The 22,278-nt window shown below is 44.9% G+C and overlaps 1 protein-coding gene across 1 annotated transcript in view; it reads right to left on the bottom strand.

Moving 5' to 3' along the window:
- The window catches only part of MED13 (mediator complex subunit 13), a 181,548-nt gene that overhangs the window by 105,413 nt on the left and 53,857 nt on the right, over nt 1-22,278 (bottom strand). Inside the window, exons 4-8 of the mRNA XM_082245707.1 lie at nt 19,625-19,770; nt 14,190-14,387; nt 6,664-6,855; nt 3,417-3,579; nt 2,208-2,318 (exon numbers count right to left, since the gene is read on the bottom strand). Of these exons, the coding sequence (XP_082101833.1) occupies nt 2,208-2,318; nt 3,417-3,579; nt 6,664-6,855; nt 14,190-14,387; nt 19,625-19,770 (810 nt within the window). The remainder of the gene's footprint in view (nt 1-2,207; nt 2,319-3,416; nt 3,580-6,663; nt 6,856-14,189; nt 14,388-19,624; nt 19,771-22,278) is intronic.

Below are 22,278 nucleotides of genomic sequence, written 5' to 3'. Positions count from 1 at the left end.
GAGACTCTGCACTGCACGAGCGGCAATCAGGAAATAAAAAGGTCCATGAGTCAGCACCGGGGGATGAGAAGGGGCTCCCACCGCTAAAATAAACGCCCATAGGGCTTCACTGTCATGGCCGCCGCCATTTCCAATGGCAAACCACAAGAAAATAGCCACCAGACTACACAAACATGACCGCCATATATAGAAACACAAGGCTACAACAAAATGGTGGCCCCACAAGGCTTACAGGGACCCAGGAGGAAGACCAAGCCTCAGGGACAGATCCAGGCAGGACAGGGGGGCCCTGGTAGGAGCCCCCACCAGGTACAACCCCCCCCCCCCCTCCGCACAATCGATCGTCCAGTCACCGGCGGCAGGTGGGAACCCGGGGGTTTTGACTGTTCTAAAGAGGGGCCCACGTCCACTCCAAAACCCCCCAGGGGGAAAGGGGAAACAGCTACTCACCATACAAGGAACCAGGCAGACAGAACCCATCTCTATCAAAATGCTGTGACTCAGGCCGAGACCCGGTCGTATGCGGGAGGCGTTTAACCAGCAGGCCAGCCCCCATCCAGTGGGGCTATGTCATGGCCGACCTAGCGCGGAGCTGAGGTCTGCGTGCGCTCGCTCGCCATATTGGGGTGACAACTGGAAATAGATTTTCCAGCCCATCGCCCAGTCTGGCAGCTGATTGTAGATCTCACAGGAAAAAATCCAGGAGAGAAAGTTTCCATCTAAAAAATTTGCCAGAACCAAAAGGAAGGAAGGAAGGAACAAAGGAAGAGAAACTAGGCCCTTTCTCCTGACTAGACAGAAAAACACAGTGGCTATAGCAGAGAGAGGGAGTATACCCCCTGGGACTGCCCATGGGTGTAGCCAGAATTATTTTCTGCCTATTGTCCTACTCCTGTAGGGGGCAGTATAACCCAATGGTTATTAATACCAGGAGCTGTGTCCATCAATGAACGAAAGAGAAATTAAATTTAATTGGAAATGTTTTATAGCAGAAAGTAAAAAAAACATTCACAAAAGTTTTTTGTTAATAGCGCAAAAAATTGAAAACGCAGGGATGATCAAAGACCACCAAAAGAAAGCTTTATTTGTAGGGGGGGGGGAAAAAAAAAAAAAGGACATCAATTTTATTTGGGTACAGTGCTGCACGACTATGTAATCGTCAGTTAAAGTAACGCAGTGCCGGATTGCAAAAAAATCGCCTGGTCATTAAAGGGATAAAACCTTCCGGTCCTTAAGTGGTTAAAGGGGAGATTCGCCTCCCCCTCCAAAAATTTTAAATCAGCAGCTACACATACTGTAGCTGCTGACTTTTATTAGGACACTTACCTGTCCTGGAGTCCAGAGATGTCGGCACCGCAGCCGATGTTTCCATTGGCTGTCGGGTGCTGCCGCTGCCATTGCCGGTAAGGGAAACCGGCAGTGAACCGGACGGGTCCCTACTGCGCATGCGCAAAGCGTGCTGCGCACTCCTAGTGGCTCGGCGGCAGAGGGAGCCGAGCTTCCGAGGGACTTCCACTCCTTTGTCCCCCCCTCCCACCTGAAAAGGTGCCAAATGTGGCACCGGAGGGGGACAAAAGAGTGGAAGTTTGACTTTTGGGTGGAACGCCGCTTTAAGGGGCTGGGGGGGTCCTAGTCACAGGTAATTTACCTCAATGCAGAGAATGAATTAAGGTAAAAAAAACCTTAAGCCTTTAGAACCACTTTAAGCTGCAAAGGCAGCAGATTGGGGTGTGCACATACTTCACGCAGTTTGGGTGTTGTTTTTAGATGTTAAAACAGGTGTAGAAGGCGGCAACAGGTTAGGGCAACCTTTTCAACACAGAGGAACCCTTAAATTAAGTTTCTGGTTTTGGGGAACCCCTGCCAAAAATTAAAAATCAACAACCCATGACACATTAGTGTGACAGTCAGTGGAACGAATGCTCCTTACTCTTATCATTTGGAAGAATTACCCCCTTACAGATAGCTAAAAGGAACAATGGTGTCATTGGAAAGTTATCTGAGAGGCAGAAATTGCCCATTGCTCAAGGAACCCCTAGCAACTTCAGGAGGAACCCTAGGGTTCCACGGAGCCCTGGGTTAGGGTGTTCACCTTTCCATTTTCTGAGAAGGCAAACACCCATGAAATATATACAATATACAATTTAGAGCTATAAAAGTATGTTAAATCCTAATGAACCTCTAGATTTCTTTGATATTTTTTTTACCTTGAACAGGTACATGTTGTTCGTTGTGTGGCTTCCACAAAATCCCAAGATGGAACTTTATCAGAGGTCTCTTCTTCACAAACTCCATTAGAAGTAGCTGAATATTTCCTTCTAACATAAAGAGACATACATTTAAAACTGAAACTACAAGCAAATTAATGCAATGAACTGTCTTTTTCACTTTAAAAAAAACTTGACCTGTACATTAACAGAGATGACACACATCAGAAATACTGTGCACCAAAGTGCAACAACTATGGAGTGCAAAGTTCAGCAGAGTTGATAAGCTTAATTTTTTAACTACTTGCCGCCAGTTCAAGCTGCTGTACATCATTGGCTTTGAGTGGTTGAACTGGGGAGAGACCCGAGCAACCACATCTGCCAGCTGCCCTAAAACTCAAACCAAGCCGCCTCGGATGTAGTAACCCAGAAGCGACCTCACGACGTCACTTTGTTTACTCGGCAGCCAACTGCGCCAGTTTAAAAAAACCCTCAGTATTCAAAAATGCCGATCTTGGGGTTTTAATTACTTTCAAGTGCAGAGGAGCGGCGGTTTGAGATCCCACCATGAAGAGTACCTTTCACTGCCTATTACTGTCACAAGGCATGTTTACATTCCTTGTGACAGCAATAAAAGTGATTAAAAAAAAAAAAAACTTCCTGAAGCGACAGGGAAAAAAAAAAAAAAAAAAAGTAAAGTGCTCCATACCTCTGTGCTCACGCGCCAAAATAAACGCATACGTAAGTCGCACTCACAAATGTAAACAGTGCTCAAACCACACGAGAGGTATTACCACGATTGCTAGAATGAAAGCAATCATTCGAGCGCAAGATTTCCTCTAAGTCTCTTCCAAAGTACCATAGTTTGTTACAAATCCATACGTTTCAGAAGCAGTAAACCTCTGTTTGACAGGTTGCCGGCAGCAGGGCTGGATTGTGGGCCTGTGCTCCGCAGCATGTGTCTTGCAGCTAAATGCCAGAGCCCCATGCACCGAGGCTAAACTCCAAGTGTTCACAGGGCATAAACCCTCGCAAGCAATACATGTAACTAAGTTCTGTTTAGAGAATAAAGTTGTAATAGATTTAAAATTAAGTGCACACAAATCTATCATTGGAAAGTAAATTGTCTGAAGTTTCATTAACAGGCAATAATTATGTAGCATTAAAAATTCACTCTTGCATCATAGCTCTTGATAAAAACACACTTACTTGTTCTGAGACCTGTTCATGTTGCACTCTTGCCATACTCTATCCACAACCTGGTTAGCCAATTTTCTTGGTACTTTTCCACCATGATGACTAGTACTATCAGAATTAAAGCAATCTGACACCGATGCAAACTTCATCCACTTCTGCGCCGATTGCACATCAACTGCAAAGAAAAAAATAAAGAAAAAACATGCAATTAAAAGGGTAGCTGTACTGTTGTAGAAAACATATAGATTCAAATGTTAAGCAAATGTAGGCTGCCTTAACAGCAAATAAAATGTAAAATGCCTCTTTTACCTCCAATGTATGACCTTAACTTGGAGTCAACAGCCAGCACCAGAACCACCTTCAGAATTATCATGGATTATGTAGCCAAAGAAGTGAGTTGGTCTACCTCAAGCACAAAGCATAATGGCTAAATGAGACAGACCTGCATACTAGTCTAACTTACAGCCAAAGACCAAGACCATTTAAAGCAGCAGTTTGTGCTGTGTTCCTCTTCAAAGTAGTAGACCACTACTTTCTTTGGCCTTGTTTCCCATCCCCTAACCGCTACATCCTTAAGCTGTGGAGGGAATGTTGATTGTGATACAAAACCTTTTCACCACCTGTCAAATGCTCTCTGAAGAAAGATTCCAACACGGATCACTCTTCAGAGAGCAAAGCCAGTGTGAAACTTTGGGCAAGCACTGAGCTTTGATGAAGCCTCTAAAAAGAACTGTTCATTTCAGCTCGGGGAAATTTAAAAGTTAGAACTCCTATTACAATCTATATGTAACATTACTAAACTGGATCAGACAATACCTTTAAGTAGAATTCCAACCTAACACTAACTTGTACCTCCCCTCCTGCTACCTATTAAAAAAAAAAAAAAAAAAACGTGTATTTACTATTTTTGGTCTGCTCTGGAGCAGTCACGTGATCCCATGTCAGCAAGGCTGTGTGCAAGAGGAGGGAGCGCTTGACAACCACTGGGAATCTTGGAGCCTAGTCACTCACACGCACCCGCAGCCTAGTCAATGTTATCAATGCTCCCTCCTCTCCCCTGCAGTAACCGCTGACACGGGGAGCCAGAGCTGCAGATTACGTAATCAGACCAGACTGTAAACTGGTAACTACACATTTTTTACACAGGTCAGGCAACATGTAGCAGGGAGGGGGGGGGGAGGGGATTACTTTTTTTTTTTTTTTTTAGTCGAGTTGGTTTTTGACAGGAATTTTTGACAAAGCTTTGCTAAAGGTGGATGTACACACTGCTCTTATAAAAAGTTGAAACCTGTGTGAAGACTTACTGCTAGAAATGCTTGCCAATATTAGGAAGGGTTTTAACATCAAAGTGAGGATAACCTTTAAATTGTTTCCCTTACAGAGGAACTTCACCCTGGGAGGGAAAAAATTATAGCTGCTGATTTTTACGAAATATGCACTTTTGGGTCAGTTCTTAAGGGGCCCCTGGTGCCACCATCCTGGATGTCGGAAACCAGATATGACTTTTTGCTTTACATACGGCTTTTCACTGAGCATGCAGGAGTACTGCTGAATTTTCTTAAAAGATCCGCAGCCTTCTGGGACCTGTGACATGTCTTAGGTGGTTGTGAGCAGGGAGGAGGGCTGCATAACTTCTCAGATCGCCAAGCAAAGTGGGTGCCAGTCAGAAATAGGTACCCGCTCTCCATTAAAAGCAGAATTTCCCTTTAACCACTTGCCAGTCACATAACAGCATTATACCAAGGTGGCTCTCCTGAGCCAGGCACTTCCGGGGAATGGGGGTTGCACATTAGCTGATCGGCGAGGAGAAAGCTAGAACAGAGCTCTGCGTATGTAAACAAAGTAGAGCTCTGTTCTGTCTCTGGGGATGTGCTGGATTTTAATATAATAAAATCCAGCACATCCATTAGTAAAAGCAAGAGATAGAAACACTGGTTAGGCATGCATTTTATCCTTTGATCGCCCTAGAAGGGCCGCTAGTTAAAAGAAAGCTTTAAAAAAAAAAAAAAAAAAACTTGATTTAGACAGGGAAAGGTGTCCAGGACATCTTTATTTTTAGGCTCATGTTTACAGATTTATTTCGTGCAACGCACTCCCGATCCCAGCGCACTCCCGAACCCTGCATTCTGAGCACAGCGCACTGGTAAACCCTGCATTCTCTGCATAACCCACTCCTAAACCCTGCACTATAGTAATTCTAACTTTACTTTTGTTTTGAGTAAAAATAGGTTATGAAGATAAAAAAAAAAAAAAAAAGTCGATCTTACTGTTTTTTTTTCTCTTCAATTCTTCGCCTACCGGCTTCTGAGGTGTAACCCGGCCCTGGCTGCAAATCCCTTCAGTGCCGGTTCACACTTGTGCGGTTTGCGAGATTGCATGTAATTCGGAGCGCACTGCTCCTTCATTACATGCGATCTCATGTGCGGATGAGAGTTCAGCCATACACTTTGTATGGCTGAATTCGCAGCGCATCCGCAGCAAACTCGCACATGAGGCTTTTTTTGAGCCGCATCAGAATTGGATCGCACAGTGGTTCACACTTGTGCGATCCAATTCTGTGCGAACTTGCAGATCGTACTGCGATATGCGATCGCAACTGGGGGTGTCGTTAACTTTTAATTGACACCCCCTGCGTATCGCATATGGCAGTGTGAACTGCCAGATGTGCGGATGCGATGCGGGAACATGCTGCATATTCGCAGCGTTCCCGCATCGCACAAGTGTGAACCGGCACTCAGACAGCACAAAAAAGTAGTGCATGTACTACTTGCAAAGTGCACTGTTCCAATTTGCATGATACTGCAGTACAATGCGATCTGGTGTCTACTAACACACTGCGTTTGTGATCTACGTTTGGGGTTAACGTTATATTATCACCCACAGTAGATCACAAAGGGAGTGCCTTTTGAACACTGTTAGGGAAACACATGGAACAAGCCTTTCTGGCACCGCCTTCTGGTGTGAACCGGCCCTAACAGGACACAGTGCCCAATGATCTTTGACTTCACCAGTGTTGTTCAAGTAGATCTCCATCTCTCGAAGGTTGCCTACCCCTGTACTAGAGGATATTATAGGAATATTTTAATCTAGGGAATTTGACAGCCCTTATAAAAGGTCAAAAGTAACCACCAAAACTGGCAACAATTGCTCAGGGGATTGTTCTGAACACTGAAGAGTTGCAAAGGGTTCAACTTCCTGGACACAGCTCTTTAGAACGGTTGGTGATAAAAGTTAGAGTTAGAGCATGTAAAAGACATACCTGTCTGAACTTCTTCTGGGGATGTTGGTGGGGTCAGCGTTACTGAAGACATGACTGGATCTCTGGAGGAAGCAGGCACTTGAGCACCTAAACAGGTGTTTGTACAGTGAGTGGACCCAGAGGAGATAACCGTAGGGATGTCGGACTGAGGGACTAGCACAAAGCATGCTGGATACACCATTCGAACACCAGCTATAAAGAAATACAGAATGTTACAGATCAATATTTACAATGCATATCAGGCAATTGGAAAAGCAAATTTAACTGATAATTTTAGCAACGTACAAGAAATAGAAATAGTACACAGGCTTCAGTAATGTATGGTCAAATGTACAAAAACACAGTTGGGTTTTGTGATTAGAATACAAGTTCAAAAGACTGCAGTATAATGTGTATAAAATAACAGATCTCATGCCATTGGTATTTTAAGTGCACTGAGTTTTATTAAAAACAAGAAGATTCTGCAACCAAAACCTAAAAGTCATTTTCTCTGTTGGAAAAGGGGAGGGGGACTCTGGAATAAAACATTTAATTTGGGGGCTACACAAATATGCATCTAAAATGGATCTCATAATCCTAGTGTAGAATCTAACCATGACCCTAAATATGTAAAAACACTTCCTGATAAGTTCTATTGCTCTCAGACATATGCCATGCAAAATAAATCTAAAACATAGTATCTACATCATTTAAATGTCATATCAAGTGTACACAGTAAAATAAATGAAAATACTCCCCTAAAAGAATTCCTTGGAAGGGCTTGGTGTAAATGTTGTGGTGGTTATGTATAAGTGCAGAAAAAACGCATGGCTTCCACTTAAAGCAGAATGGGCGCAAACAGCGAAGTATTCTGGGTGAATGATTTAAAAGATCTGCTAAACTGAAAACTGGCAGCCCCCGGACTAGACAAAATGCTTTAGTATATCATATTTAGAGATGTAAACAGTCAGTAGAACTATAGAAACTACAACACTAGGCATTTATGGCAATCATGACACCTCCACTTACAGCCATTTGGCACCGATAAAAGCAGCTCGACTTCAGCATCTGCATTGTTCAACCACACTAAAGACAGTTTGTCAAAATCTATGGCTGGCAATAGATACATTTTTTCCCCCTTTCATTAATCAAACCGACAGAAAAAATAAAAAAAATAAAGTACATTGCCCCTTCGCACATTCGAGATGGATGGTATTGTATTCCAACAGCGAAGAGCATCGCTGCCATCAAAATACAATCAGTTTTGCCGGCTATGGCCTGCGGCACGGATTATAAGGTTTTTCTTGAACAATCTGGTGTACACAAATCGATTGTTAGATCAGCTTGCGTACAACCAGCCTGCCCATACAGTAGAGCTGCACGATTCTGGATAAAATGAGAATCACTACTTTTTTGGTTAGGATAAAGGTCACGATTCTCAGCGTAACATCTTTCATATTATACAAAAAATAGGGCTAAGTTTATGGTTTAGTTTAATTCATTGAAGTCTTTCCCCAAAAAATTCAGTTTGAAAGACTGCCGTGCAAATAGAGCGACATAAAATATTGCAACGACTGCCATTTTTTTCTCTAAAGCCTCCGCTATAGAGATATATATATAGTCCAGAGGTGAGCATTTTTCACCTCATAAAAACGCTCATCTCTGAAGTTTCAAAACGTCCAACAAGCAAAATCCTATTCATTTCAATGGCCCCGTTCACATCTGAGCGCTTTGTCGTCTGAAGCAAAATGCCTGAAGATCGAAAAAGTACACGAGCTTCTTTTTTGTCGGATTACAAGCATTTTTGTTAGATGTCAATACCTGCCTCCAAACACCTACAAAAAACAACCGAAAAAATGCCTGAAAATGATACATTTAGGTGTGAATGGAGCCAAAGTAATTTTCTAGCAAAAAAACTGAATTTTTGTAAAATCTTACCGTAAAATTCCTTTCTCTGAGTCCTCTGACAGTCGCCGCCCACTCATACAGTCTTCACCAATGGGTATTGACCTCTTATCCATAGGAGCAAGCTAGGCATAAGTCTTGTTAAAAACAAAGTAATTTACATAGACACACCTATGGGGGCTGTCCCACTGGTCCAATACCCCCCTGCTATCAGCCATCCCAACTCAGCAGTTAAAAGTCCAAAGAACCCCAAATAGAGGGGCGGGGCGGCGACTGTCAGAAGACTCAGAGAAAGGAATTTTATTGTAAGATTTTACAAAAATTCAGTTCTCTTACGTCCTCTGACAGTCGCCGCCCACTCATACAGTCTTCACCAATGGGATGTCCCAAAGCAGTGTAGACATGAGGGGTGGGAAACGCAACCGTCATAAAAAGGCAACAGCAACCACGTCAGAGAAAGGAACCTTACGTGAACAGAAAGGTATCCACCGGGCAACAGAAAGGTATCCACCGGGCAACAGAAAGGTATCCACCGGGCAACAGAAAGGTATCCACCGGGCAACAGAAAGGTATCCACCGGGCAACAGAAAGGTATCCACCGGGCAACAGAAAGGTATCCACCGGGCAACAGAAAGGTATCCACCGGGCAACAGAAAGGTATCCACCGGGCAACAGAAAGGTATCCACCGGGCAACAGAAAGGTATCCACCGGGCAACAGAAAGGTATCCACCGGGCAACAGAAAGGTATCCACCGGGCAACAGAAAGGTATCCACCGGGCAACAGAAAGGTATCCACCGGGCAACAGAAAGGTATCCACCGGGCAACAGAAAGGTATCCACCGGGCAACAGAAAGGTATCCACCGGGCAACAGAAAGGTATCCACCGGGCAACAGAAAGGTATCCACCGGGCAACAGAAAGGTATCCACCGGGCAACAGAAAGGTATCCACCGGGCAACAGAAAGGTATCCACCGGGCAACAGAAAGGTATCCACCGGGCAACAGAAAGGTATCCACCGGGCAACAGAAAGGTATCCACCGGGCAACAGAAAGGTATCCACCGGGCAACAGAAAGGTATCCACCGGGCAACAGAAAAATATCCACCGGGCAACAGAAAAAAAGCACCGGGCAACAGAAAAAAAGCACCGGGCAACAGAAAAAAAGCACCGGGCAACAGAAAAAAAGCACCGGGCAACAGAAAAAAAGCACCGGGCAACAGAAAAAAAGCACCGGGCAACAGAAAAAAAGCACCGGGCAACAGAAAAAAAGCACCGGGCAACAGAAAAGCTCAACTGGAGCAACAACCCAGGAAAGCAAACAACAAGGGGAAAACAACCCCAACAGACAGGGACCCACAGAACTAGGGTCCCCCTTAAGGCACTGCCGCACACAGAACTTTGCGGCCAAAGGAGGCATCTGCCGATGCCAGAACGTCAAGTTAGAAGAACTGAAGGTGTGCACTGACGACCAAGTCGCAGCCTTGCACACCTGGGCCACCGAAGCCTGATGCCGGAAGGCCCAGGACACACTCACCGCTCTGGTAGAGTGCGCCTTGACAGGGAAGGGCGGTACCCGTTCCTTCATTGAATAGGCCTGTACAATCGTCTGTCTGATCCATTTTGAAATGGTCGCCGCAGACGCAGCCATACCCTTCCGAGGTCCCTTAGGAAGGACAAAAAGAGAATCAGACTTCCGAAAGGATTCAGTGGACGACAGGTAAACTCTGATCGACCTGACAACATCCAGGGAATGTAATGCAAATTCCTTAGGATGTTTAGGATTCGCACAAAGCGAAGGCAAAACAATGTCCTCATTAAGGTGAAAATCAGAAACCACCATTGGAAGGAAGGACTTGTTGGGTCGCAAGACCACCTTATCCCTATGAACCACCAGGTAAGGGGAGCGGCAAGACAAAGCCGCCAATTCCGACACTCTGCGTGCTGAAGTGATCGCCACTAGAAAAGCAACCTTTTTTGACAGCAGAGGCAAAGAAATTTCCCTGATGTTTTCAAAGTGAGGACGTTGCAAAACGGACAGAACCAAGTTCAAGTCCCAAGGAGGTAGAGGCTCCCTCCGAGGAGGGGCCAAGTGACGCACACCTTGAATAAAGGTGCGAATCAAAGAGTTAGTCGCCAAGGGGCGCTGAAAAAGGACGGCCAGAGCCGACAGCTGGCCCTTAATCGTGGTCAACGCCAGGTGCTGATCCACACCAGTTTGTAGGAAGGCCAACACCCTCGCCACCAAGTAGGCATGAGGAGGGAAGCCTCTGGATTCACACCAGGCAAAATAAGCTTTCCAAGTACAGTAATAGATCTTACCGGACGAGGCTTTCCTAGCCTTGAGCAAAGTAGGAATGACCTCAGAGGAGAGACCCCTGTCTCCCAGGACCTGGCTTTCAACAGTCATGCCGTTAAAGCCAGCGACTGTAAAGCAGGATGGAAGATCGGTCCTTGCGACAGTAGATCGTCCCGTAACGGTAGCCGCCATGGAGGCTCGATGGCCAGTTGAATGATGTCCGTGTACCAGGACCGGCGTGGCCAGTCCGGGGCCACCAGAATAACCAACTTCGGTTCCGAGACTAACCTGCGCAGGAACCTGGGCAACAACTGAAACGGGGGTGAAAGGCATATATCAGACGGTGCCAAGGCACCACCAGCGCATCCGAGGCGTCTGCCAGCGCATTCTTGCCACAAACCTTCCCACCTTGTTGTTTAGCCGGGACGCGAACAGATCCACATCCGGGATCCCCATTTCGCACACAGCATCTGAAACACCTCCAGGTGCAGGGACCATTCCCCCTGGTCCAGGGTCTGGCGGCTCAGATAAATCAGCCTGCCAGTTCTCCACACCCGGAATGTGAACTGCCAAAATCGCTGGGACGTGAGTCTCAGCCCAGACAGAATACTGGTCACTTCCTGGGCCGCCCGGGCACTCCTGGTGCCCCCTTGGTGATTGATGTAAGCCACCGCAGTGGCGTTGTCCGTCTGCACCCATACAGGGTGGTCCCGAAGACGATGCGACCAATGGAGCAGGCACAGCCTGATCGCTTGCAATTCCAAGATTTTTATCAGTAGGGAGGATTCCTCCACCGACCAAGTGCCCTGGGCAGACAGGTTGCCCAGAACGCCACCCCAGCCCGACAGGCTGGCATCCGTGGTAATCACAGTCCACAGCAACGGCCAGAAGGATTTCCCCTCCGCTACGGCCGGAGACTGGAGCCACCACAGCAGATCCAATCTGGTTTGGCGACTCATTGACACCCTCAGGTCCAAGGACTGAGGGAGCCTGTCCCATCTGGCCAGTATCTCCGCCTGGAGAGACCGTGTGTGAAACTGTGCAAACGCTATCGCCTCGAAGGCTGACACCATCAATCCCAGGGACCGCATACAGGTCCTGAGTGACGAGGATTCGCTGTCCCTGAGGGACCTGACCTCACTCTGCAGGGTTCGCAGCTTGACCTCCGGCAGAAACACCTTCGCTTGGGCGGAGTCCAAGACCATTCCCAAATATGGGAGACGAACCGAAGGAGACAAAGTCGACTTCTGAACGTTGATGGTCCATCCGAACTCCTGGAGCGTCTAAACCGTAGTGGACAGATCGTGCAGCAGGTTCTGACTGGGACTCGACCTTAACAGGAAATCGTCCAGATATCCCAAGACCGCAATGCCCTGTGCCTGCAACAGGCCCAGAACAGGAGCCAACACTTTGGTAAACACCCTTGGAGCCGAAGCGAGACCGAAAGGCAACGCCACAAACCGATAGTGTTCCTCCGCGATAGCGAATCGGAGGTACCTCTGATGACCCTTGAATAATGTGTAAATACGCATCCTTTAGGTCGATAGAAGCCAGGAAATCTCCCGGACTCAGGGAGGCCACCACCGAGCGGAGCGATTCCGTGCAGAATTTTCGAACGCGCACAAAGCGGTTCAGAGCTTTTAAGTCCAGAATCGGACACACCTTGCCCTCCTTTCTGGGCACAGTGAACAGATTTGAGTAAAACCCCCGAAATCTGTCCCGATGTGGCCCAGGGACGATTACCCCCTGGGTGAGTAGATCCTGAACCGCCCGATGAAGATCTTGCAGCCGATCTGGGGTCAAATTAAGATTTGAGGGAAAGAACCTGTCCGCTGGTTGCGAAAGGAATTTGATCTCGTAACCTGATTGAATGATTTCCTAAACCCACCTGTCCGGAAACTGGAGCAGCCAAGGTTGGAGGAAACCACGCAGACGTCCCCCCACCCCTGAAACGGGTGAGGGCGCCCCTTCAGGCAGTGGCGGACTGGGCCGCCGTACCAGCCTGGGCGGCTTTTTGCTTGCCCTCCCAGTGTTTTCTCTGGCCACCCTGGCCCTTGAAAGGTTTCCCCTTGTCCTGCGCCTTGAAGGCACGAAAGGACGCCTGATTTGGTTTAAAGGAGGGGCCCCGCTTACCGCGGAAGAACTTACCCCTAGGATTCTGGGGCAACAGAGTGCTCTTGCCCCCAGTAACACCTTTAACCAATTCTCCAAAAAGACAAGACCTCCCATAAGGGATGTCAGACACCGTCTTCCTGGAAGTCTTGTCAGCCGACCAGCTTTTTAACCAAATCAAGCGGCGATTATGTACTGCGACACTAGATAAGCGTGCAGCTAATGGGGCCGCATTCAAGGCCACACATACATGACCCCTTGATAAATCTGGACCATCATCTCCAAGCTAGTTTGGGGGGGGGGGGGGCGAGCAGAATCAGCCAAGAGGGTGCATCGAATTACCGAAAACCGGCACATCTCTAACCGCAAGTAATGCACATGAAAACCGCGGGTACCCTGCGCTACACCTTGTGCAAAAGGAAGACAAAATAAAAAGAAGTGCAGTTACCATTAAAGAAATATAGTTACTATTACCAATAATAATAACCAACATATCTTATGTATTATTTATATTGCATAAAAAAAAAAAAAAAAAAAAAAAAAAACAATCACCATGCCTGTAATTAAACCTAAAACAAAAAAACATGCAGGTAAATTACCGGTACAATTTCTGTACCTCATGTAGCTCAGAGGAGCTCATATGCAGCCACTGAAGAGCCTCCTCATGCTCTGCTTCACCTCCCCTTGGGGAAAAGCGCGCCAGCCAGCGTCTCCTGGGACCTGCGGCTCGCACATCCCAGAAAGCTGTGCGTACACTTGACCCGACCCTAGCAACCGATGACATCATCGGTTGGCAAGATGCGATCGGACGGCCCGCACAGCTTCCCAAATGCCTGTGGCAGCGGGAAGTGAGCTTTAGACAGCGGACCAGCACCGCTGTAACAACAAGGCTTAACTGAGTGGCCAACACAGTTTGTTGATCAGATGGGGTAATTTTGCCACGGCACACCTGGGGACTCTTCACGGCACACCAGTGTGCCGCGGCACACGGTTTGAGAAACGCTGGTGTAAAAGATTTGGAACTTGTTACTACGCTGATGTCATGGTTAGAGTGCTTTATAGTTCTGGTGTTACTTAACATGTGTTATGGTTTTATGCACTGTCATTTGTTTCTCTGTATTTTTGACAAGCTTCAATAAAAAGTATTGTTAAAAAAAAAAAAAAACTCGGTCAAATAAGCACTGGCCTCACAGAGGTTTCCTTTACACTAAATGCTACAAATAGGGAAACTTACCAACTAATACTTCAACAGCTGCCAGTGAATCGTCTTCCCAATCCATTTCCTCCTGCTTTTCCTCTGGGCACTCTTTTACGCTGGATGAGATGGGGTAAAACTGCTTCCATTCTCCAATTAATTTCTTAGTAGCGGAATCAGACATCTTGAATGACTGCCCTGTGAGAGTGCCATTTAACCCAAAAGGGCTCAGGATAACTAAGACAACAGAAAACAAAATGCATTACAACAAATAGCTATACATTTTCCATTATTTGTACAATAGGATATATCCTAAAATGGTTTACAAAAAGATATAGCTATTGTGCCCTTTAATTCATCCTTCATCTGATATCTACCTAAAGTGGCAAACAAACTCCATTCAAGAAACTAAAAATAGCTTGGATACCTGTAAAAGGATTTGATGTTCCTGTCCAATCAGTTCTTCGTTCTAAGCATACAATTTCTCGATGCGGTCTAAGTACAACTATGGCATCGCATTAAGGCTCGGTTCACATTTGTGCGATGCGGGAACGCTGCGAATATGCAGCGTCATCCCGCATTGCATCCGCACATCTGGCAGTTCACACTGCCATATGCGATACGCAGGGGGTGTCAGTTAAATGTTAACGACACCCCCAGTTTGATCGCATATCGCAGTGCGATCTGACAGTTCGCACAGAATCGGATCGCACAAGTGTGAACCACTGTGCGATCCGATTCTGAGGCGGCTCAAAAAATGCCTAATGTGCGAGTTTGCTGCGGATGCGCACAGGAGCTCGCATGTAATGAAGGAGCAGTGCGCTCCGAATTACATGCGATCAGCGCATCTGCACAAATGTGAACCGGCTCTTAAAAAAAAAAAAAAAAAAAAAAACACATATGTGCTGAAGCACATTATAAAATGCTTCTTCACTTACAGTTTATGCCGTATCACTCTGCAAAATCCTATAAATGACTGTTAATGCTGCTAGTGCAGTCTACCTGAAAAAAGTTTCCTGTGATGGTGGAACAATGATGCTGCACTGTTTCTGAATCTAGAGCAGAGTTGTCATGCAAGCTATGCCTGCTTGCACTACAGTAGAATGAAGAGGATTGCAGAGGCATGGCTATCAGCATTGTCCCTGCAGATTTACAAGCTGGTAGTTTTGTTAATCAGCACCTGGCCACACCTAGTGCTGCTCTTGGATTTCTGGATTAGCAGCATTATCTTTGTTCCCAAAAACCTGTAAGGAATGCTTTCAAAACACACATAAAAAAGGAGCATTTAGCTCTCTTAGGGAAGGTAAAGAAATGGATTTTGTTTACTTTTTGGGTTTTGTGCATTCCTTAACAACTGGATTTACCATCCAGGTGCCTTTAACTGTACTTAAAAAAGGACAACTCCATTTTTGTTTTAAAAACTAATAATATAAAGCACACAAAACCAGCAACATCAGTGCAGCCGGGAAGCTTGTACAAAAGCAATGACATGTTTACAAGCATTACAGCTATCCACGTATATCTGTACATTCAGCTGTTACCAGCTGCTAGGAACAAAACTTATCCTGGATGCAATTTGTCTGCCACAGGTAACTGCTGGATGTGTGAATAAATTGCAGGCAGCTGTGGTACCCATCAGCCTGTCATTGCGCTGTACAAGCTTCTCAGCTGCAGCTGTCCCCAACCGCCTGTGAGAATCTAATGACTCTTGCCACAGAAATCTGCTGTCCAGACCTTATAGCACACATAAATGAGGCTTTAGGTTTCAAACAATGAAGTCCCAATGTTGAGAACAGGGTTGCCTATTTCTGACTGAAAATCAAAAGAAAAAAAAAAAAAAAAAAGTTAGAAAGACAGCACAATAAAGATTAAGGGACCGCCAAGACTAGTAAAGACCTCAAGGGCACATGAGAAGTACCCTTAGATGGATAGACAGGGATAAAAAGGTACAACACAACAGCATACTGATGAAAAGTTCAGGCTGCAGGTCCTGAAGTACAGAACATAGCGCTAAGAATTTTCTGAAGAGCAAAGCATCCATAGTCCTGAAGCAAGAGTCAGAAAACTAAATCAGGTGAATGATCTTGGTGTCCCCAAGGGCAGAACCAAAGAAGGCATCTGTAGAAGCTGCAGATAAGCCACAGAAGGGGGAACCATACTCAGGTAATCATGTCCAAGGAAGCCTATGGGCCACGAGACCACGCCCCCAACAAGCCGGCTACCTAGATACTAACAGCAAGGGAGATGTTCATTCGTTTCCAGCGTACCTGTAACCTTTAGATGCCTTGAATTCACATCGCAAATGTGAGTGTTTTTATCTGCTTTTTATTGCTAATAAATGCCTTATATACGGAGTTACAATAGGTCCCTGTCATAATTTGTTTCCCACTATGTGGACATCGCCATTGAGAGTTTAAAGGAGACATCCTGTGGCCATCCTTGGCATTACACTTAAGCTTTCAGTGGTCTACTCATTAGTTTGAGAGACCTACCCGTTCTGGTAAGCAGCCATCTGATTTCCCTGGGTGATTTGCACATCGGTGTCTATTATATTTTCACAAGGAATTGCGTGGATGCACTCTTTGGGATCTTGTGGCACACCTTCTTGGATTTTCTTCTAATTTTTGTATGGACTTTATTGGGATTTAATTTAATTACCCTTATTTTTCACTTTATTATAATTTACACTGGATGATTTATGATTCATGTGATTATTGATTTACATTGGTGATATTCACATTTTTAAGGAATACTGATTAACTTCTGGTTACCTTATTCTCACACACATATAGAGTGATATATATAATTTTTGTATTATATATTTTTTGTATTTTTTTGGTGATTTCATTATTCACTATATTCTAGCGCAGCACATTTTCGTTCAATATATATTCAACAATGCAATAAATCAAAATACATAATGACCACTTAAAACATGAACAGGGCTGTGCAGTCGGTAGATAAATATTCTGACTCAGTTTTTTGTACTTCAGACTCCTCTGTATTAATCTTTCGACACTGACTTGGGTGGGTGGCATTGCAGTAACTATTCTGGCCACATCACTAACGATCTCTGGATAAACAAGGATGGCTTCTTCAACTAACAAGATTTCATTTTCCAGCAAAAGACTCTCTCTTTTCATCATTGAAGATGCAATGCCCTCAGCTATTAACCCTCCATTTTTGTTCAGGCGATATAACAGACTCTTCCATTCCAAGAGGAATTTACCCGGGGTTAGATCATCACATTGCAACCTCTTGGTTACAGTGAAGGGGTGAGAAAGAAGGTTCTCCAGCTCTTTTGTTTGTGTCCACTGGCTTTCAGTTAATGCAAAATTTTCATTGTCCATTTCTTCTATGAATTCTTTAAGTTCAAGTAAACGCTTCACCATTAAATAAGTGCTTCCCCAGTGAGTTGTTTGATCCAAAATGGCTCCTTTTCCTGCACGTCATTTCAAATTGCATCTGTTTTCGGGGCCCTGGCTGCAACAGTTACTTGCCGTAATTTGCTAATTAGTGTAGCTGCATGGCGATCTTTTAATCCCCTTCCAGAGAAAGCCCCCAAGAGTGGTAGGGCGGCAAAGAAGGGTGGGGGGGGGGGTAAGGTAGGATAGACTGGAAGGGGGTAGAAGGGAATAAGAGCATAGAAGGCTTAAGAGGTTAGCTGAAATAAGGAGAGAAAAGAGGAAAAAGAAAGAGGGTCTGGCCGCCAGATCAAATAGAAACCTGTACATATTTAGCCCAGGGTTCCCAGATGGTCTCAAATTTAACCACATTATTATTGATAATACCAGAGATTTTTTCCTGTGACATGATCCAGGAGATCTTAAGTTTGGTTTCCCTGATGGACACCCTGGGTGTTTTCCATGCTCTGGCTATGAAGAGTTTGGCTCCCAGGAGCATAAAATGGAGGAGTTTCTGAGCAGGTTTAGGGACCTTGACGTTGAGAAGTGCAATTTTTTGGAGACTGAGCGATGGGGTGATCAAGTACTTTACGAATGATCTGGAATAATTTATTCCAGAATAGCCTAATCTTGGGGCAGGCCCACCAAGTGTGCAAGTGGTCACCAGATGAACCGCAGCCCCTAAAGCACTGTGGAGAGGCATTTGGAAACATGACCGCAATGCGGGTAGGGACCAGGTACCATCTGGTGAGCAATTTAACATTAGCTTTGAGAGAAACATTAAGTATACCTGTAAAGGAGCGTTGAAGGCGAAAACCCCAGTCGTCCAGGTCCCACTCCATTTCCAGGTCCCTCTCCCAGGCTAGCGCATATGCAGGTTTCACAGTATTGAATAGATGAGGGAAATACCTCCCCTTGGGTACCTGGCTTCCGAGCACCAGCGTTCATAAAAAGAGTGATTTGTGGAGGGTCGGGTTTATCGTCCCATATGGAGTGGAGGAAATGTGATATCTGGGAGTGGCGATATCTCTCAGTGAGGGGCATTTTGAGGAAATTTACAGTGTGGGAAAGAAAGGGGCCCCATGGAGTTAAAGAAGTGTCCATTGCGAAATAGGCCCTTGTTAAGCCACCAATGGAAGGCTTTGATATTTAGTCCAGGGGGAAATAGGGGGTTGTTAAAAACTTCCTCTAACTAATATCTGTTTGTTACCTTCTTCATCTGCGTTCATCTTCTCAATTGTGCTCAACATGTTAGAAGCGTTATCTGTCACAACACATAAAATCTGTTCCTTTGTAAGTTCACCTTCTAGAACACCCTCCACTAACTTCTGAAGGTAATGACTGGTGTGATGTGCCTGAGTGTCCTTTAATCCGAGGGTCCGTGTTATTGTTTTGTTATTTTCATCCACAAATCTAACATTAATAGCAAAATAATTGATTCTGTGACGTGTGCATGCATCCATTTTAAGGAAGACAAAAACGTCCTTTCAGAACTTTCTGTAGTTCTTCCTTTTTACATTTGGCCTCCTCAATTATAAGTTTCCTTATACTAAGTCATTAATTATAACCTTTTGTTAATTGGGACATTTAAACTTTTTTTTTTTTTAAATTCCAATCTAAATTTAGTAGTAGTAGTAGTAGTAGTAGTAGTAGTAGTAGTAGTAGTAGGAGTCGGTGCATTGTTTGCCGCTCCGACTCCAGGTTCCCAAAATTTCCTCCGACTCCACAGCCCTGAACACGAATCAAGTTAAAGGACTTCTATCAAAACCGCAATTAAAAAAGTACATCTAGGCAATTATTAAATTTGAATTAAAAAAAAAAAAAAGACTTGGTGCAAGCATTCAATCACAGAGCCGTGCGAGTAGGGCTTTACACAGAAAAACAGATATTTTCCTCTGAACAGGCAGGAAGATAAAGAAGTGCTTATTTAGTGTACGGCTTCCTTTATTTTTCTAAATGAAAGGCAGAGAACACTACCTAGCCCTTAACAACTCTGTAGTCAGAGTGTTGCATTGAGAGAAGTCAAGAATGGGGGCATGACCATTCCAAAAACTAGTACTGGTCTCTTACCTTGAAATGGGCTACTAGATTGCTGGGCAAGCGTAAGGTGCTCCTCACTGAGAATGTATACTGGCTGGTGCTGGTTAATTTCCACACTTGTGCAAACATTGCTGTCACCATGAAGAAAGAATGTAAAAGAGCAAGATAGATGTTCACTAAAAAAAAAAAAGAGAAAAAGAAAATAGTTTACACAACATTCACAAGGGCCTTTATTAAGATAAATGAAAACACGTGTTTTCTTCAACAGACTGACACAGCTTACATTTACAGAGCATATACTTATGTGAAAGATGCTAACAGCACAGTATATTAGTATATTATGCACAGGAGGACCAATTTTCTATGCAAAATGCTCTTTATAATATTTGCCGTAATGTAGGTGCTTAAAAGTTCAGGCCCATCTATCAGTGGTTTCCAACAGCAGCAATACATCCCATTTTAAACGGTCAGTTGGCCACCCCAGTTTAAAAAAAAAAAAAAAAAAAAGCTTAAAGTCCTGTTGAAGGTACAGGAATAGATATTCAGTTAGAAAGAGATAGTACTAATAGCCTCCATTTTCATAGTCCCAGTGTTGTTGGAACCCTAGGGTTCTGCGGCGATCTACCTGTCAGTCGCAGGCAGCTGACAGGTAAACCTCATCCCTTCGGCAACGCATGCAGGAATAGGCAGGGAAGCGGCTGTGGCGTGTCCCCACAATTTACCCCTGTAGTCTGTCCCATGTCATTTGCCCAGCCCCCCTTGTTCTGTGCCCTCCTGACCCTATATACTGTATCTCAAGTTGGACACCGAATTAAACCTCTGTGGGGAAAAAAAAAACAAAAAAAACAAAAAAAAAAAAAAAAACAAGCAAACGTTACACATCAAATAGAATCAACATAAAAAAAAAAAAAAAAAAAAAAACGTACCCATTTAATTATTCTAAAAATAATTGTTGTTAGATCAACAGCTCGCTTAACATACCAATGTTCTGTGAGCAGTAGATCTAAAACAAAGTAAACAGGCCTTTTCTTTAGAAAGTTTGAAGACCCCTGTGCTATAACAATGGTATTGTTTAATTCATTATGACTGCGTAGCCCAATGGGCACCAGTTTCACCCACTGCCCTGTGTAATCTAACAGACCCTGACAGACACCACCTCTCTCTCTTAGAAAGAAGAAAAAATAAAAGCCAATATAAAAAAAGGAAAAAAATGGGAGGTTAAAATGCACTTGTGTGGTTTGGCTCAGGGACCCCCAACCTAGGGAGCCAGGCCACAACCTGCAGCGTCACCTGCTGACCACTAGAGGGCGCCCACACCCTTTTCCTAGCACTACTACTTCCATCCTTCTCTGTGGTTACAAACAAGGAGAAAAAGAGGGAGGAGAGCCAGGCCGGGGACAGGATCTAAAAAGCACAAAACAACAACCAACCCCCATCGGTCCATGGAGGGGTTCCACTTGCGAGCAGCCAGTCAGTGGTGCTGGGGAGGTTGGAGACCACTGGTTTAGCTCATGTTTTTTTACATACTAGATTTTTGTTGCCGGTGTACCTGGGGCTGTGGCAGGGATGTGTCCTCTGCTTACAAAATGGGTGCCAAAAGGTGTCCATCCATTTCAGAAAGTTGGGAGGCATGGGTTATGCTCCTGTCTTCAGGAGACTGGACACTGGCACAACAAAGCAGTAAGGGAGTCTAGTATAACCCCTTCCACTCCCAGAATGCCTCAGTTTTGTTAGCAATAGTGACAGACCACAGAAGTGGGGGGGGGGGGGGGGGATGTACTCCAAGAAAAGTACTTTAAGTCAAAAATCACAGAATTAGGACAAAGTAATTAAAGCAGAATTCCAGCTGTCTGTTTATCAAAAGCCAGCAGCTACAAGAAGTGTAGCTGCTGACTTTTAATAAACACACACTCACCTGTCCAAGGATCCAGTAACGCGGTCGCCCGAAAGCCTCGCTCCTCTAGGTGGCACCGGCATCACTAGTGTGGGCACCCGGCTGAGTCGCGCTGCGCGTCCCGAATGGCCGGGCGATCTTCTGGGTCTCTTGACGTGTCCCAGAAGATTGCAGGGAGGAAAAAGTAGGAGAAGTTTCGCTCGATCCGCCTATGTGGCCCGAGCGGAAACCTGTCAAAACTAGGTACCCCCCCCCCACAAAAATGACATGCCAAAATGTGGCATATAAGGGGGGTCATGAGTCCTTAAAGCGGAAGTTCCACTTTTGGGTGGAACTCTGCTTTAATCTACATTGGAACATTCAAACAAAACGAAGAACAATAAAAGGAAGTGATCGGCAACACAGGAGGCACGGAGCTTCATTGCCACTATCTGCTATAGACTGTGCTGGGATCTTGTTTGTGAGTCATACTAAATGTGAAAGAGCTGTGGCAGCAGGTCTTGATCAGACAATCGAGAGAGGTATGTTTGTTACATTAGAACAATCTCTGTGTGTGATAGAGATTTCTACAAAAGCTGATCTGTGAGGTTGGCAGAGCAAAAGTCTTCACTGTTGTAAGTGAAACGAACCTTAATTCAGCAGGAGTTCTAAAAGTGCAGATTTGACAGGAGCACAGAGGGAAAAAAAAAAAAAAAAAAAAAAAAAAAAAAAACTTTCCCTGTGGCAAGACAAACACTTATCTATTCAACAGTATTACTGGTTTGATTTAGAAGTTTCTCCTTAAAAGTTT

This window comes from Pelophylax lessonae (genome assembly GCF_965119305.1).
Source record: "Pelophylax lessonae genome assembly, chromosome: 2".
In the NCBI taxonomy this organism is placed as follows: Eukaryota; Metazoa; Chordata; class Amphibia; order Anura; family Ranidae; genus Pelophylax; species Pelophylax lessonae.
This window is presented reverse-complemented; position numbering and strand designations above follow the sequence as displayed.